At 43.0% G+C, this 16,454-nt stretch overlaps 1 protein-coding gene across 1 annotated transcript in view; it reads right to left on the bottom strand.

The window, feature by feature from the left end:
• Vopp1 (VOPP1 WW domain binding protein) overlaps window positions 1-14,533 on the bottom strand; it is a 92,791-nt gene extending 78,258 nt beyond the window's left edge. Inside the window, exon 1 of the mRNA XM_059257891.1 lies at window positions 14,356-14,533. Within this exon, the coding sequence (XP_059113874.1) occupies window positions 14,356-14,409 (54 nt within the window). The 5' untranslated portion in view covers window positions 14,410-14,533. The remainder of the gene's footprint in view (window positions 1-14,355) is intronic.
• Window positions 14,534-16,454: the final 1,921 nt, after the last annotated feature.

Here is a 16,454-nt window from a genome sequence, read left to right as displayed (position 1 = left end):
AAAGAAAAAAAGAAAAATCCAGAATGGTCAGGGCCATCACAACACTACCCAACTCCTGGTACGAACTTCTGTCTTAGTCACTTTTCTATTTTTATAATAAAACACTATAGCCAAGGAAACTTATAAAGGAAAGCATTTACTTGGAGCTGAGAGTGTGAGTCCATGATTATCACAGCAGGGAGCCTTGCAGCAGGCCAACAGAGATGCCACAGTAGCTGAGGTTACATCTGGATCCAAAAGTGTAAGGTAGAGAGTTATCTTGGATTGGTGTGGGCTTTTCAAACCTCAAAGGTTCCCAGTGACGCATCTCCAACAAGGCCATATCTCCTAATCCTTCTCAAACAATTTCACCTACTGAAGTATTCAAACATATGAACCTCTGTGGGTCATTTTCATTCAAACCACTACATACGGCAAGTAGAAACTTTTGGAGATAATAGGTTATTATTATTATCATTATCATTACAGCTGCAGAGGTTTAGAATCCAGGTAGAGGTGCAGCACGGCTATACTGAAACTTGTAAAGTTGCATACATTAATTACACATAGCTTTCTGAATATCAAAAGAACATGGATTTCTTTAATGTTAAATTTATAAAAATTAAGAGAACTCTTCCATCCTTTTTGTTGTTTACTTTAAACATTATCCAATGTCCCAATTGGTTAGAACTATCTAGAACCTCAATTGAAAAAAATGCTTCCATCAGATTGCCTGCTGGTATGTATGTGGGGCATTTTCTTGATTAATGATTGATGTGGGGACAGTACCACCCACAGGCAGATCCTGAGGTATAGTAAATGTGGTGGTTTGAATGAGAATGGCCTCCACAGGTTCATGTATTTGAATGCTTAGTCACTAGAGAATGGAACTGTTGAAGGATTAGAAGGATTAGGAGGTGTGACTTTGTTGAAATAGGTGTGTCCTTATTGGAGGAAGCATGTCTCTGGGGGTGGGCTATGAGGTTTCAAAACCCTCATGCCAGGCCCAGTGGCTCTCTGCCTGCTGCTTGAAGATAAAGAGATAGTTCTCAGATTCTGCTCTAGTGCCATGCCTGCCTGCTGTCACTCTTCCCACCACGATGGTCATGTAACTAACCCTCCGAAACTGTAAGCAAGCCCCTAATTAAATACTTTCCCTTGGTTGTGGTATTTCTTCACAGTCTACAGCTTCTGATTTAGTTCCTGCCTCCAGGTTTCTGCCTTCAGTCCCTGTCTTGACTTTCCTAAATGATGGAAATGTAAATGAAATAAGCCCCTCTCCCCACAAGTTGCTTTTGACTGTAGTCTTTATCACAACAATAGAAACCCTAACTAGACATCCAGAGAGATAAATGAATGGTCATATAATGTGTATGTTTCACAGTTGCTAAGATTTTCAAGCGTAAATACATATTTGTTACAAAAAAATTCTTTAGGAAAAGTAGAAACTCAAAGATTTGAGAAAATTATATTTTCAACTGGTATAAAAGATCTTTAGGTATTTTCAAAGGAATAATAATCAGTATCAAATTACGAATGGTAGTTAGATTCTACTAAGTACATCTGATTATTAATGTTATAATTTTACTTCATATTTTTATAATATATGAGAAATCAAATCCATTACAATTCTTTAAAACCAATAATAAAAGGTTGCATATTCATCTCCAGCCAGACCAATGACTCAAGGCAAAGAACACTTGCAAGTAAAGACAAATGGACTAAGGGTAAATTGTGTGACTCAACAGGCCATACTACAGCTTCCACAATAAGATTCCTCCCTTCCTCTCCCTCTCTCCCTCTCTCTCTCCCTCCCTCCCTCTCTCTTTTGATTTTTGGTTTTGCTTTCAAATTCGGTTTTGTTTGGGGGGGCGGTTCACAAGGGTAGAAGGTGGATGAAAGGGGGCAGGGAGATAAGTTAGATTAGAATGCATGATGTGAAATCCACAAAGAATAAATAAAAGTTTTAAAAACTGGCATGAAAGTAATACAGATTTTGGAAAATTCTTAGGGGAATATAAAAAGTGCTGATAACCTCTATGTCAAGGAAAGGGGTTCCAGAGGAAAAGGAAAGACAGGGAGAAAGAGAATAGGAGGGAAAGAGAATTTAAAAAAAAAAAAAAGAAAAGAAGGGAGGAAGTGAAAGTGTTTTAGTTGATCTTGAGAGCAACAGAGAAGAACCAAGGCTGCAGGATTTTATTTAGAGGAGGTCTACAGGGGCTTTAGAAAAATGCCCTAGGGCACAGAGACTGTGGTGGTTTGAATGAGAACGGCCTACATAAGCTCATACATTTGAATGCTTAGTCACCAGGGAGTGGAACTGTTTGAAAGGAATAGAAGGAGGTGTGGCCCTGTTGGAGAAAGTGTGTCACTGGGAGGGTGGGCTCTGAGGTTTCAAAAGCCATGTCAGGCCCAGTCTCTGTCTCTGTCTCTCTCCTGCCCCCTTACTATCTCTTTCTCTCTCTCTCTCTCTCTCTCTCTCTCTCTCTCTCTCTCTCTCTCTCTCTCTCTCTCTCTCTCTCCCCCACCCCCACTCTTCCTCTCACTCTGCCTGCTGATTAGTTCTTGGCATTCAGAAACTATGAAGTATCTTGAAAAGGAGCCTCCCACAAAATCCTGATACTTGGTGAACAGAAAAGGTGACTGCCTGTTGGGGTTAAGTAGTCAGGGTTTAGGGAAGACAAGGAGGAAATGAGTATTCACATACTTGCACACACAAAATCCATGGAAGCAGAGTTGTGCACTTAAAAGATTTTCTTTTTTAAGAAAACTGTGTCCCCAGACTACAACAAAGAGATGTTATTTTATAAATGAGATTTGAAATTGATTAGTTACTTGCTTGGAGCACGGGAGCTATCTGGGTAGTAGTTAAGTCTCATGTTTGGATGGTATTGTGACCATATGACACATGCTCTTGGCTCTTCATGGAATAGCTGGGAATCTTTGTATAAATTATAGATTTAAACTCTCCTTCTCTCACTGACTCAGTTGATTCTTCTGTAAAAGAGAAATGCCTTGACACTGACAGAGCTCTTTGGAAAATCCCCATGTGGAATTTAACTGGTTCCACAGGTTGGATTAAGACACTGAATAGGAGCCAAAGAGATGGCTCTGTTAAGAGCATAATGTTCTTGTAATGTACCAGAGTTTGGCTAGCATCCACTTGGGTGGATTATGGTTGCTTTTAACTCCAGCTCCAGGGGATCTACTGTTTTCATGTGATCCCCCTATATGAAAATAATTTTTAAAAATATTTTTTTAACGAGATGATGACTATTACAGCAATTCCCAAACAAGGTTGCTACGTCCTGGTCCCTACCAAGATCAGCTGTCTACCTACATGAAAGAGCTCCAATTGATCCTTTATTTAAAAGGTGTGCTTCTAGGCAGTTGTCCATGCCCCAGAAAATAACTCCACATCTGTGCTCATGCAAGCAGCCCTAATTAAAATCCATGGGTGACAAAATGCAACAAAAACACAAAAAAACCAAAGCAACATGCAATAGAAGGGGACTTACTGGGAAGAAGGGGTTCAAAAAGAGTGGGAGGGGTGTCAGAGGTAATGGGGGAGAACGTGACTAAAACACATTGTACACATGTATGAAGTTGTTGACGAATAAATAAAAATAATAGCCGGGCGGTGGTGGCGCACGCCTTTAATCCCAGCACTCGGGAGGCAGAGCCAGGCGGATCTCTGTGAGTTCGAGGCCAGCCTGGGCTACCAAGTGAGTTCCAGGAAAAGGCGCAAAGCTACACAAAGAAACCCTGTCTCGAAAAACCAAAAAAAAAAATAAATAAATAAAAATAAAAATAAAAATAATAAAGTCCTTGCTTGGAGTTATAGTATGTCAGTTCAGATTAAGATCCCAGGTTTCATTTTTCTATGATGATGGAAAGGACTGTCATCCCTGGCTCTTACTTTCTGACCTGGGTAAACCAATAAGACAAAGTAACCATCTCTCTGCCTGGGATGCCAGGGTAGGGTCAAGCAGAAAGCATCAGCTGTTCAGGTGACATGTTGGCTGTCAATTAACTTGAGAGTAGAGGTGATTCTTACCCCCTAGCTGGCCACCATCTTGGTCACTTGCTGTTTTATATGTTTCATCATCAACAAAAGGGTCAAAATAGGTATTCGTGAGACCATGAGACTGAGTTTTGATGAGATGGCCTTTCTGGATGGTTCTGGTTCCTGGTTCTTCTTTCCATGTGAATAGAAAAGCTTAATATTGGGTCTCTGTCTTAGTCACTGCTCTGTGCTGTGAAGAGACACCATGACCAAGGCATCGCTCTCATAAAGAAAGCATTTAATTGGGGGGTTGCTTACAGCTTCAGACATTTAGTCCTCCGGGGAGGAGGACGGTGGCATGCAGGCAGGTGTTGGAGCAGCAGTTGAGAGCTGTACTAAACTTGAAGTCTGACTTAATACAATTTAGGCCACGAAAAATTGCAAATATCTCAGACTCTACTCTGCTCAATATTTTTATTAATCAGTTAGATAAAATGAATAGTATATTAACCAAAGCTGTCAATGATACAAAATAGTAATAATAATAATAGATTAAAAACTATATTACACAGCTAGATTTTGATCGGTTTAAAAAGACAAATAATTTTGAAATAGAACTAATTTATATTTTTAATGTAACACACAGCTCCATGCCCACTGTATTCAGTAACATGTGGTATAAAGAGTGCAGTTGCACCACAACTTGGTGTGGGCCTTCTTTGTTTCAGAAGTTGAGGCGAAAGGCAAGATCACAAACTAACACAATCTTAATAGCATAAGGACAAGAAGGGGAAACCGTGCTATAACAATGTCAGCCACGTCACACTTACAGAACAGTGTCCTTAGTATTCACGGGGAAGAATTAGGAACCAAAGGCTTCAGGACAAAATGTACACACCAGTGAACTTTTTTTTTTTTTTTCTGAAAGAGCCCACTTCTCACTAACTCTTAGCTCTATAATCAAACTGACCACAGGGTCCTAAAAGAGCATAAAAGAAATGAACAGCAAAGTAACCTTACGGATCTTGTATGATGCAATACAACATTGTAGTTAAAGAAAAGACAAAAATTGGCAGTTAAGTTCTACAATGGTCTAACAGGTACATAAGGAGAATTATATTTAAATAAAGAGTAACACCAGGCAGTGGTGGCTCACACCTTTAAATCCCAGCACTGACAAGTCAGAGGCAGGTGGATCTCTGTGAGTTCGAGGCCAGCCTGGTCTACAGAGCAAGCTCCAGGGCAGCCAGGGCTACATAGAGAAACTCTGTTTTGAAAAAAACCAAGCCAAACCAAACAAAAACAAAAATTAAGGAAGTTGAAAGGGAGACAGGGATGGGATTGGTGACTAGAACAAATAACTGGTGACTAGGGTGAGGACGGGTGGCCCTCAGTATGAACTGATATATCTGATATATCTTACAAGTTCAACAAATGCTTCAGATTTTCATGCACATTGCACAGGCACCCACTCCCTCTTCAAAGCCTTTCACTTACCTTCCTCCTACCACAGCCCTGCCCAGCTCCTGCCATGTCATTACATACCCATTTATCTATTTACTCATTTAGATATTAACTAAGTTTCTATTAGTGCCATGCTTTACAGATACGTATATAGTTGGTGGCACTGAGACTGGACCTCCAGCCTGTGCATATGTAACACTAACACTCTACCACTGACCTACACCCCCAGTCTCCGAGGATATTTCAGTTAATAAACAGTATTAAAACATTTGTCTCTAAGCTACTTATATAGTAGAAGATAAATTCCATCATATTTTGAAGCTGATATGTACTCGGCAGGAAGGGGATTAACGGGGAAGACAGAGATAGCCAGGAGGGCAACTGGGAAGGAAGTTATTTGGGTGGTCAAGACAGCTATGCCGAGGAGACATGTGAGATGCTTCACAAAGAGAATACAATAAAAGTAAGTGCTAGGAATTACATGCACCGTGTACCTAATGAAGTGGCCAGCCATGACTATAACCCTATCCTTGCTGTGCATGTCGCCGTCATGCCCATTCCCAGTTAGGCCATGTAGAGCCCCAGCTCTGGACAACGCTCCCGGCTCCCCGGACATCTGGGACAGCCATTCCCCACTTCAGAGCAATGCCTCCGCTGTGATGTGCCATTGGCTCGCCTGTCTTTGCCTTTCCTCTCTCACCTGTAGCCACCCAGCCCTCCCCGGAGTTTCCAGGGATAAACCTGATCCCTTTTCCATCCAAAATGAACTGTTGCTCAGATTTTAAATATTCTTTGAAGTAAGATACTTGAAAGGTTTATTTCAGAAAGCTCACAAGTTGGAATGCCAGGGCATGAAACATTTGACAAACAACAAAAATCCCTCACTCTGAAATAATGAAGTTCTAATTTTGAGATTCCTGAGTATCAAAATACATAGAAGTACAGAAAAACACTCACTAACCCCCTTATTTTCCTAATTTCAAAAGGCAACATTCACTTCCTCATCCTCTCTCGCGCAGGGATAACCACCCTTACTTCCCAGCCAAGAACAGCTGTTCTTTTGGAGAACAGCCTTGAAGCAAAAGGCAGCATCATTTAATGCACAGCTTTGGTGCCAGGGACAGATCAGGAAAAGTCTGAGGCTGACCCCACCCATAAAATGAGTTCATGCCCCTGTGAACAAACACAAATGAACTTACAGACTTGCACTGGTGACTCATATTAAATAATATTTGAGGGGAGTGGGGATTAACTCAGAGATATAGCACTTTTCTGGCATGCACAAGGGCATGCCCAACACAGACAAGATATTTGTAAAAAGGCGGATCTTTGTGAGTTCGAGGCCAGCCTGGACTACCAAGTGAGTTCCAGGAAAGGCGCAAAGCTACACAGAGAAACCCTGTCTCGAAAAACCAAAAAAAAAAAAAAAAAAAAGTAATATATACATAAGTAAAATTTTAAAGTATACGTTTCAGGAAAGATGGAGCCCTTCTAACAAACACTTAATATATTTCAAAAGTGTCACCAAGTTAACTCCTAGAAAGAGACTGTTGTCTTGTAGAATATTATTTTAAGGTGTGTTACATTTGTTTATGCTGTGGAACATTTGTTTAATGATGCAAAGATATGCTGCATTCGTTTATGTTGCCTTTATGTTACTTTGCCTGTCTGAAACACCTGATTGGTCTAATAAAGAGCTGAATGTCCAATAGCTTGGCAAGAGAGAGAGACGGGCAGGGCTGGCAGGCAGAGAGAATAAATGGGAAGAGAAATCTGGGAGAGGATCTAGGAGCAAGAGAAGGAGGAGGAAGAAAAGATGGGGCCAGACACAGCCAGACACAGAATAAGAAAGAAATGATACACAGAAATAGAAAAAGGTAAAAGCCTAGAGGCAAAAGGTAGATGGGATAAGTTAAGAAAAGCTGGCTAGCAACAAGCCAAGCTAAGCCTGGGCATTAATAAGTATTAGTAAGTCTCCATGTGTATTTATTTGGGAGCTGTGTGGTGGGCCCCCCAAAAAAGCAAAGAGTAGAAACCAACCAACTAGATTTTGGTGTACAGCGTGAGGGTCAAATTTCCATAGGGCCTGAGAAAGCTTGGGGAAAAAAAAAAAAAAGGATATGACTCCTTTAAGAAGTTCTGCCATACAGAAACAGCCTTGTTCATGCTAATAAAAACAAACAAAAAAAAAACTGAGTAAAAACACCTGCCATAGTGCAGGGCACTGGCATTCTATAAATGGGGGACTGAATGCAGTTTCCTGGTCAAGTGTGTCTCTGACCCAGCCTCAAGATTTAGGCTTTGCAAACACCAGGCAGAGCTCCAGGAGTTCAGTCAAAGAGAGAGAAAGATATTCTATGAGCAAGTGAATCAAGATCATGATGGGGAAACCTGCAGAGACGACCAAACCAAACTAGTGGGAACTCATGAAAGTTGGATCAACGGCTGTGGAGCCTGCATGGGACTGGACTAGGCCCTCTGCATGGTGAGACAATTGTGTAGCTTGATCTGCTTTGGGCAGCCCCTGGCGATAATATCAAAATCCATCCCTGGTGCGTGAGCTGGCTTTTTGGAGCCTACTACCTATGGTGGGACTCGTTGCACAGCCTTGAAGCAGGGGGAGGGGCTTGGATTTGCCTCTACTGGATGGGCCTACCCATGGGAGGCCTTGCCTTCTTGTGGAGGCAAACAAGAGGTTGGTTGGGAGCGGGAGACTGAGGGAGCAGGAGGAGGGAATAGGGGGATCTTTGGTGTGTAAAATGAATAAAAAAATTTTCTTAATAAAAAAAAAAAAAGATTTAGGCTTGGTTCACAAACTGAGCAGTGGGCAGAGCCAGCTGATAGAGCTGCTCAGAGGACCCAGCTGTAGCTCAGGAGTTTAAAGTTTGCTTGCAGGGTCAAAAAAAGATTAAGAGATACACAGTAAATACAGATCCAGACAGAAAGAACCCTCTAGACAGGTTCCAGTGTGTTTTACAATGTGCCTAGCTTAAAAAGAAAGAATATGGGTACAGGCAGTCATAGAAAGAAAGAAATAGTTTAAAAATAATAAAGTCTTTAAAGAGAGAAGTAAAAATAATAAAATTAAAAAAAGAATAAGCCACATAGACACACAGGGATTCTGGATCCTATATAGTATTGTGCTGATCTTGAATTTTTTGAATGCTGATGAGCAAACAATTGTGGTAGACATGGGCTTGTGAACAGGACTGCAAAATTAAACCAGCCTAGATACCTTAGGGCCAACATAACTTTTAAAAAGAATTTTTTTAAAAAAAATGTGTTTTTCAAATGGAAATCAAAAATGCTTTGGAGAAGAGGTTTTGTTTTTGTTTGCACAGGAAATGAGAGGTTATGGATTCATTCCAGGTTAATATGGATCAGGTTTGATCAGGGAAGACCTCCTGAAACTTGACAGGTGATATCTATCAATAAAGATTATAGCTGGTCTTCTCAGGACTTGGCCATTATCTCTAATTTTCTCAGAGACCCCTAAAGATTCCTTCACCCACAGACAATAGGAAGTAGTTTAGAGAAAATGATGTCCACATTCCCAAGAGTTGAGTTGTGGGAGGCTTTTGGTTATTTGGTGGGTTATGGATGTTATAATTTAGGGGAATATAGGATAAAAATACAACTATTAATTTCAGACACATCTGCTCCTGGCAGTACCAATTTACTTCATAAAAGGATGATGGGTATCAAAGAAACTCCATAGGAGTTTGCTTTCATTGTGGCAAGGTTAGCCATTTGGGCAAGAAACTGCTTTTGCCTTGAATGCTTGACTGTGTGCTGTGTAGAATGGACATACACGACTCAGGAAAGTGACTAATAAACTTTGCCAAAACAAGGCAGGACAGTCCTTCAAGATTCCTGCTTCACAGAAGAGTCTGCCAGACATTCTGCAAGACACAGAGGAAAGCAAGTGATGAACTTTGCCAACACAAGGCAGGACAGTCCTTCAAATTTCCTGCTTCACTGAAAAGTCTGCCAGATACTCTAGGCCTGTAGGCTGAAGATAGATGCCTCAACATTGTAAGGTAACTATCCAGGCAGATGTCTCTGTTGTTAGGTAACATTAATTCCTTCTCGGGTCTTTGATGGAACTAAAGACTAAACAATTAGAGTTTCAGTTTTTATTTAGTTATGATGGGAAGTAAATTAGATATAAAACTTTGGAGTCACTAGGATAAGATAGATAATGGAATGTTTTCTCTGAATTTGCTAAATACAAATGAACTAAATATTGTAAATGTAATTCTTACTTGGTAATTGTTTTTGTTGTATGTAGTTTTACTATGTTAAAGTTATAACCTTTCATTTTTATGTAGACAAAAAGGGTGAAATGCTGTGGAATATTATTTGAAGATGTGTTACATTCACTTATGCTGTGAAACATTTGTTTAATCATGCAAAGATGTTTCATTCTTTTATGTTGCATTTGTTTAACTCTGTGAAGCTGTGTTACTTTGCCTGTCTAAAACACCTGACTGGTCTAATAAAGAGCTGAATGGCCAACAGCTTGGCAGGAAAGGATAGGTGGGGCTGGCAGACAGAGAGAATAAATGGGAGGTAAAATCTGGGAGAAGATCAAGGAGAAAGCAAAGAAGGAGAGGAGGATACTAAGGGACAGCCACCCAGCCACACAGTCGGTCATGGAGTAAGAGTGAAAGTAAGATATACAGAAGTAAGAAAAGGAAAAAGCCCAGAGGCAAAAGGTAGATGGGATGACTTTAAGAAAAGCTGGCTATCAACAAGCCAAGATAAGGCCCAGTATTTATAAGTAATAATAAGCCTCCATGTGTGTTTATTTAGAAGCTGGATGGCAGGGTCCCCAAAGAGTAAAAAAAAAAAAAAACAAGTACAGTGCTATGAAACAATGTATTACGAGGAAAAGTCCCAGGAAAGCATCTACACTTGGTGTCTAATTACTCCTGTTACAAACAAGGTGCAACCAGATTTTTAGTTTGTTCCTGCAATTTACTGTGGTCCAGTGAAGGCTACTAGGAATAATCCTACCGGCACTGACAGGAGCTGGATCCCTGTTCTCTTATCTTACAAGGAGCTCTTGTGAGCGAGCCAGCAAAATTGAAGCAGCAAACCTTAAAATCTTAGGACTCACAAGGGGCTTTTAGTGTCACCCACTTGTGGGAACTCGTCTGTGACCCACCTACAGAGTACACAACATTTCTGACCTGCACTTAACCCTGTATTTAACCAGATGGTAGACCGTGACTGGGAGGTGTGAGGAGTATAAGACAGGGACTCCCACTAACAGATCATATAATTCACAGGAAACTAAATTGGGGAGAAGGATGGTTCCAGGAAATGAGCTTCAATATGCCTCTATGGGGTAGGAAGATGTTGTCAGCTGCCTCTTCCTGTTTAAATCCTGACCTAGAAGTCTGGTTGAACAGCCAGGATTCCTGGGATGTTCATGCTGATGTCTGGTATCCAGTACACATCCAACTTCCCTCTCTGAAATGTCACATTTAAGTGCTAAATTAGATTATCCCCCAAAGGAGAACTGACTTAAGTTTCTGGAGGAGTTTTGGTGGTTTGCCTGCATGTTGGAATGCACACCTCTGCAAATCTCTCTGGGATAATGCAAAGCATATATTCGGTCCATGTTCCATGTAAACACTTTGGGGAAGAACATCATGGTGGGGGAACAAAAGAACTAAGTACCTGAATTTATATCTCAACCCCTTTTACTTAACAACAGTGAAACCTGGGACCATTTATACGATAGCTCCCACTTAAAATAACCATGGGCATGAGGATAATTGCCGGGATGAATCATGAATTAGCATTAGTAAAGTACTCAGAGCAGGGCTTGGCGATAGAGTAAGTTATTCTGTGAACGTTCACTAAACAAAAATACAAATTTCTCCATCCAAGTAAACTTCTATAAAAGGATGTCAGGGTGGGATGGGAAAGCCCTCTCCAAACTGTTAAGATTCTCTCTCTAGTCAAGGATATCTCACTAATAAAACTAATTTTGACAGCATTCATTGACGAAAGGTTGCCAGAGGGCAGAAATGAGATGTCCACTGCCACAAAACACGTTCAAAGCCAACTACAAAACAAATGTACACATTGAAATCATCCCAAGCAGCACACAGAAACCAAAACAAGTATCCTGAGGGTCAGTCAACAGTCAGAAACTGAAGCCATTAAATGCCTTCTCTAGTGTCCTCAAAAGGGACCCTCTGCCACCTCACACACTCTATAAAGATAACTGCACAGTTAAGGACATCAAAAGCATCTAAAGGATGCAAATAAAATAGTCAAAGCAGACAGTTTAAGATGGAAAAGCTCAGACTAAAATCTCACATTAAACTTGCATGTGATAAATTGTTAAAAAACCGTAATTCCTCGGAGGCATACCTCCCTACCAGAAATCAGGCACTGAGGATCACCATCATGTATAAGTGGGTTATCTAGAAATGCTACCAGCACCCAGATAGTGTACCTTGTGAAAGCAAAATAGCTCTGCTTTTGGGGTCTTTTCAACCCTTCAAAGAAGTTTTAAATTCCCTATTAAAATAAAAACTTCCATCCAGACCTGGTGACCCATCCCTGTAATGACAGCACTTGGGGGAGCTGAGGCCTGGGCTGCGTAGGACGACCCTGTCTTAAAAAACAAACAGGGACTATGGCTGGATAGAGTACCTGTCTAACATGTGTCTAACCTTGAACCCAAGGTTCAATCTCCAGCAGCTAAGAAAAAAATAAATAAATAAAATTAAATGAACAGGAATGCAACTTGAAGGTAGAGTGCCCTGTCTGACTACTATGTTCAGGGTCCTGAGGTCCTGGGTTCCATTCTCAGCACTTGAAAAAAGTTCCTATGCAAAAAAACCAGCTTATTGGATAAAACAAAACCTTCTACACTAAAGGATTAGGCGTTAGACAGATTCCCCAGCAGACAGACAGACAGGGAAAAGAGGCTCTAGGTGGATTAATACACTTTTCACTTGAATGTTTGTGACAACCGACTTCCTGCTCCTTCTTCCTCACCAAGACTAGTGAGCTTTTTCCATCCAGAAAGTGTTCAGTGGGCTTTCAAATCTCCCACAAAAGGAGGGGGTGGGGGGTCCTACAGTAGGAACCAATCAGCTTCCCTTTCTTTGTCTGGGTTACCCAATCTCCTGCACTAGCCCAAACCAGCCAATTAAGAGAAAAAAGGGGAAATCAACCCATCCCCAAACATCAAAGTTTGAGCTCTGCCGGGCAAACTCTGATTTCCAGGTCTGGTTCTCCTCTCCACTGGGAAACTCTCTGTGTTCATCCCCTGCCTTCCTACCTACCTACCTTCCTCTCTGTCTCTATCTGTCTCTCTGTCTCTGTCTCTCTCCCCTCTCTCTCTTCCTTACCGCACCCCACATGTGTTTCTGCTTGCAATAAAACTTGGCTGAGTGCTGAGACCTTGTTTTTTACTGCCTTCTTATTCTTTAAATCAGCAGGGGGAAAAAAGTCTATTCCTGCAGTTCTAGACAACACCTCCATAAGGCGTAGATGAAAACGTTGAGAATAAAAACTGATGACAAGCAACAACCACAGGTTATCCATCAGAGTTGAAGTTACTTCCGGTTCGTTTCCCCAAAAGCTAATACAGTTGACTCCGTTTGGAGGATTTTGTTCACTTCCACCCTTGAATATGAAGCCCTTGACTGTTGGCCTGCCTAGCAGTCGTCTCCTGTTCATTTCCTCAATAAACATCACTGGAATACAAAAAGACAGAAAAGAACACCGCTACACACACACACACACACACACACACACACACACACACACACACCCTGTGCAGCCTTCTAGAATAGACACACACAAGGCTAGGAAGGACTCAGGAGTGGCACAAACAGAAACCAGAGAATGCTAGATAATCTTATCAAGCACTGTTACACACACACACAAATCGGATTACAAAAACTGGCAGCGATGTGTTAAGGTAAACACATGGTTATTTTTGTAAACAGTGGTCTCTGGTTCGCTTTCCCACAGTAGTTAATGTTGAATCACCACTCAGAGGGGTTCGTTTCTAAGATTTTTTAAATCTCAGCAAGTGGGAAGAAAGTGAGAGGTGGCACTTCTTCTCAAAAAACATTAAATGCCCGATAGGCGATATTTCGAAGAAAAGCAAGCAATCTTTGCTCCGTTTTGGAACTTGGAGCAAGGAGAAACTGTTCCAGTAACCTTCCTTTCTAAAGAACTAAGACTTTCCCTCCAGCGTCTCCGAGAAAACCGGTAAGTCCTCCCAGCACTGCTGAATCCCCAACCAAGGGCGTTTTGCAGGTCTCGGACAGCGACAGTCAGGGGGTTATCATTACCCACTTACACTGACTTTATTAGTGCAAAATTCTTTCAAAAGAGTGAAGCTGGAGGAGAGTGAACAAACCCCCAAGCCCCAATTCAGATCTTACACACCACAAGTCCACTATTTTGCCTTTGAATGAACCCGCTGGAGCAGGAAGGGTGTCTGGCGTCACAGGATGTCGCGGTTCCACAGCCCGCGGTCGCTGTCTAACCCCGGCTGTGCTTCCACCCACCACCAAGTTACCGCGGCTTCCCCTCAGTCCACCCCCGACCCAAGCTCCCCGTGGAATTTTCTCCTCGTCTCTACAGGCCAGCACTTCATTTCCCAAAGCAGAAATGAATGTCCCTCTCCCTCCGACCAGCTGCGGGTGGCGCCGCCCCAGGCCCTGTGCAGCGGGGAGCGCATGTGGACACGCACAAAGGTCCCTCCCCAAGCCAACCAAGCAGCGGGGGACCCCGGGAGCAGGCCGGGCTGGGGGCGTCCCCGCCCCGGGCCCCTCCGCCACCCCGCACCGCAGATCCGCGAGCTCCGCGACTGCCCTTCCCGCGTCCCCACTCCAGGAGGCGGGGGCAACCGGCGGCCCTACCTCCACCAGCAGCCCGAGCAGCAGCGCCGCCGCCCCGCCGAGCCGGCGGCTCATGGTTCCCGCGAGGCCCCTTCCGAAGGCCGGCTGCACGGCGGCCTCAGGGCCGGTCCACACCCCGGGACCGGTGTGCAGACTCCGGGGACACCGGCCGACGCCGGCACAGGGACGCGCCGCAAGCCGGCGGAGCTCGAGGACGTGCCGGGCCGCCCTCGCCGCGCGCCCCCGACCCACCGCACGGGCGCGCGCTCGCGGGCTCGGAGCCGGCAAGGTCTGGAGAGCGCGCTGCGGGACGCGGAGACGGCGGGCTAGGGGGCGAAGACTGCTGCTAGGTGTCTCCTCTCCGGGAGGAGACCATCTCGTCTCACCTCGATAGTTCTGGGAAGGTTTTTAAAGGACGCCGTGTTGGGGGAGATGGATACGGATGAGCCCGTCCCTGGGGCCTTCCTGAAGTTTCTGCCCTCCTGAGACATTCTCACTGTGGTTTCTACAGGTGAGGTGGGAGGCTCACCCTGCCCCAGCGTTATGGAAAGGACAGTTAAACTGGAAGGAAAGGACAGCTGACTGCCAAAGGTTGATGTAGGGTTATGCCAGCATCTTTCTGTCTGGCTCTGCTAGGACCCCAACTTTGGAGCCCACAACGTACCTTTGAAGTAGATAGACCCTTTAACCACAGAGAATTGCTGCTGACAGCCGTGCCCACTCTCACTTGCTCGCAGACACTGTCTTTTTGTTTTTCCACAAGGCTCAGATGCCACCTAATTCAAGAAATTACTGAAGCATTGGCTGAACTTGTAAGATGTATCAGACCTAAGCTGATACATCCATAGAGGCGGACAAGAAAACAGCTCATAGAGTCTAAAGAGAGACCTAGTTTAAACAAGTGTGATACAGGGTGCTGAGTGCACAGATCAGGAAAATAGAGTCCTTAGGTCCAGAGAGATCCTTCAGCAGGTGAAAATGCTTGCCGGGAAAGTCCGAGGAAGAGAATTCCACCCTGGAATTCTAAGACAGGAAAAATCAATTCATTTTACCTCCACATGAGCACATGGCATATGTGCGTACCTTTTCACAAACACGTCACACGCACACATATACACTCACAATAATGAATTAAATTAAATATTTTTAATAACTATAGTTAGTTAAAGAACAGAACCACCTCCAACAGGTCATGGAAGAAGTTTACAAAGATAGATCTTTCATGAAGCAAGTCTAAAATGCTTTGCCAACTTTCAGGACATGACTTATTTGGTTAAGATAGAGCATGCACCATGAAACCACACCTGTTAACACCTGGCGGGTAAAGCCGGGGGGTGGGGGTGGGGGGGAAATGTCATGGTTACCCCAAGTTCCATGTTCCAGCACAGTGATAGTTGCATGAAGTTTTATAGTAACAAAATAAAGAAGGACAAAAATTAAGACCGTTGGTGGGTGACATTAAATAGGTGGGTGACAGTGAAGCAGGGAAGTCTCTGCTTTGGCCATGATGGTATTCTTAGCTTTCTGGTCACTACAAGTGGTTTCTTTTGGGGAACTTTTGTGTGCACACAGGAATGGCTCAAAGCCTGCAAAGGATTATTAGGCTAGTAACTTTGCCTTCTTTACAAATCTTTTTTGTTGTTGTTGTTAATTAACTTTTTAATTTTTTAAAGAATTTCATGTGTGAGTACTATATATTTACAATTCCACTCCTCCATTTCCCCTCCCCAATTCCTCCTGTACCCTCCCACTTCCTCACAAATATATGACCTCTGTAGATGGACTTCTTTTCTCCCAATAGCCCCAAATAATGTTATGAGACTTCTTAATTATGAAAGCTTGGCCTTTAGCTTAGGTGCTGGGGATGTCTTTCTGTATGCTGTGAATGTGTTGCTCTGATTGATTGATAAGTAAAATGCTGATTGGCCAGTAGCCAGGCAGAAAGTATAGTATTGGCAGGCTAAGGAGAGAGGAGAATTCTGGAAAGGGAAGGTTGAGTCAGGAGACGCTGCCAGCCGCTGCCACCATGAGAAGTAAGATGTAAAGATACTGGTAAGCCACGAGCATGTGGCAAGGTATAGATTTATAGAAATGGGTTAATTTAAGATATAAGAACTAGA

This window comes from Peromyscus eremicus, chromosome 3 (genome assembly GCF_949786415.1).
Source record: "Peromyscus eremicus chromosome 3, PerEre_H2_v1, whole genome shotgun sequence".
Taxonomy (NCBI): domain Eukaryota; kingdom Metazoa; phylum Chordata; class Mammalia; order Rodentia; family Cricetidae; genus Peromyscus; species Peromyscus eremicus.
Note: the sequence above shows the minus strand (reverse complement) of the source record. Positions and strands in the feature narration are given on the sequence as shown.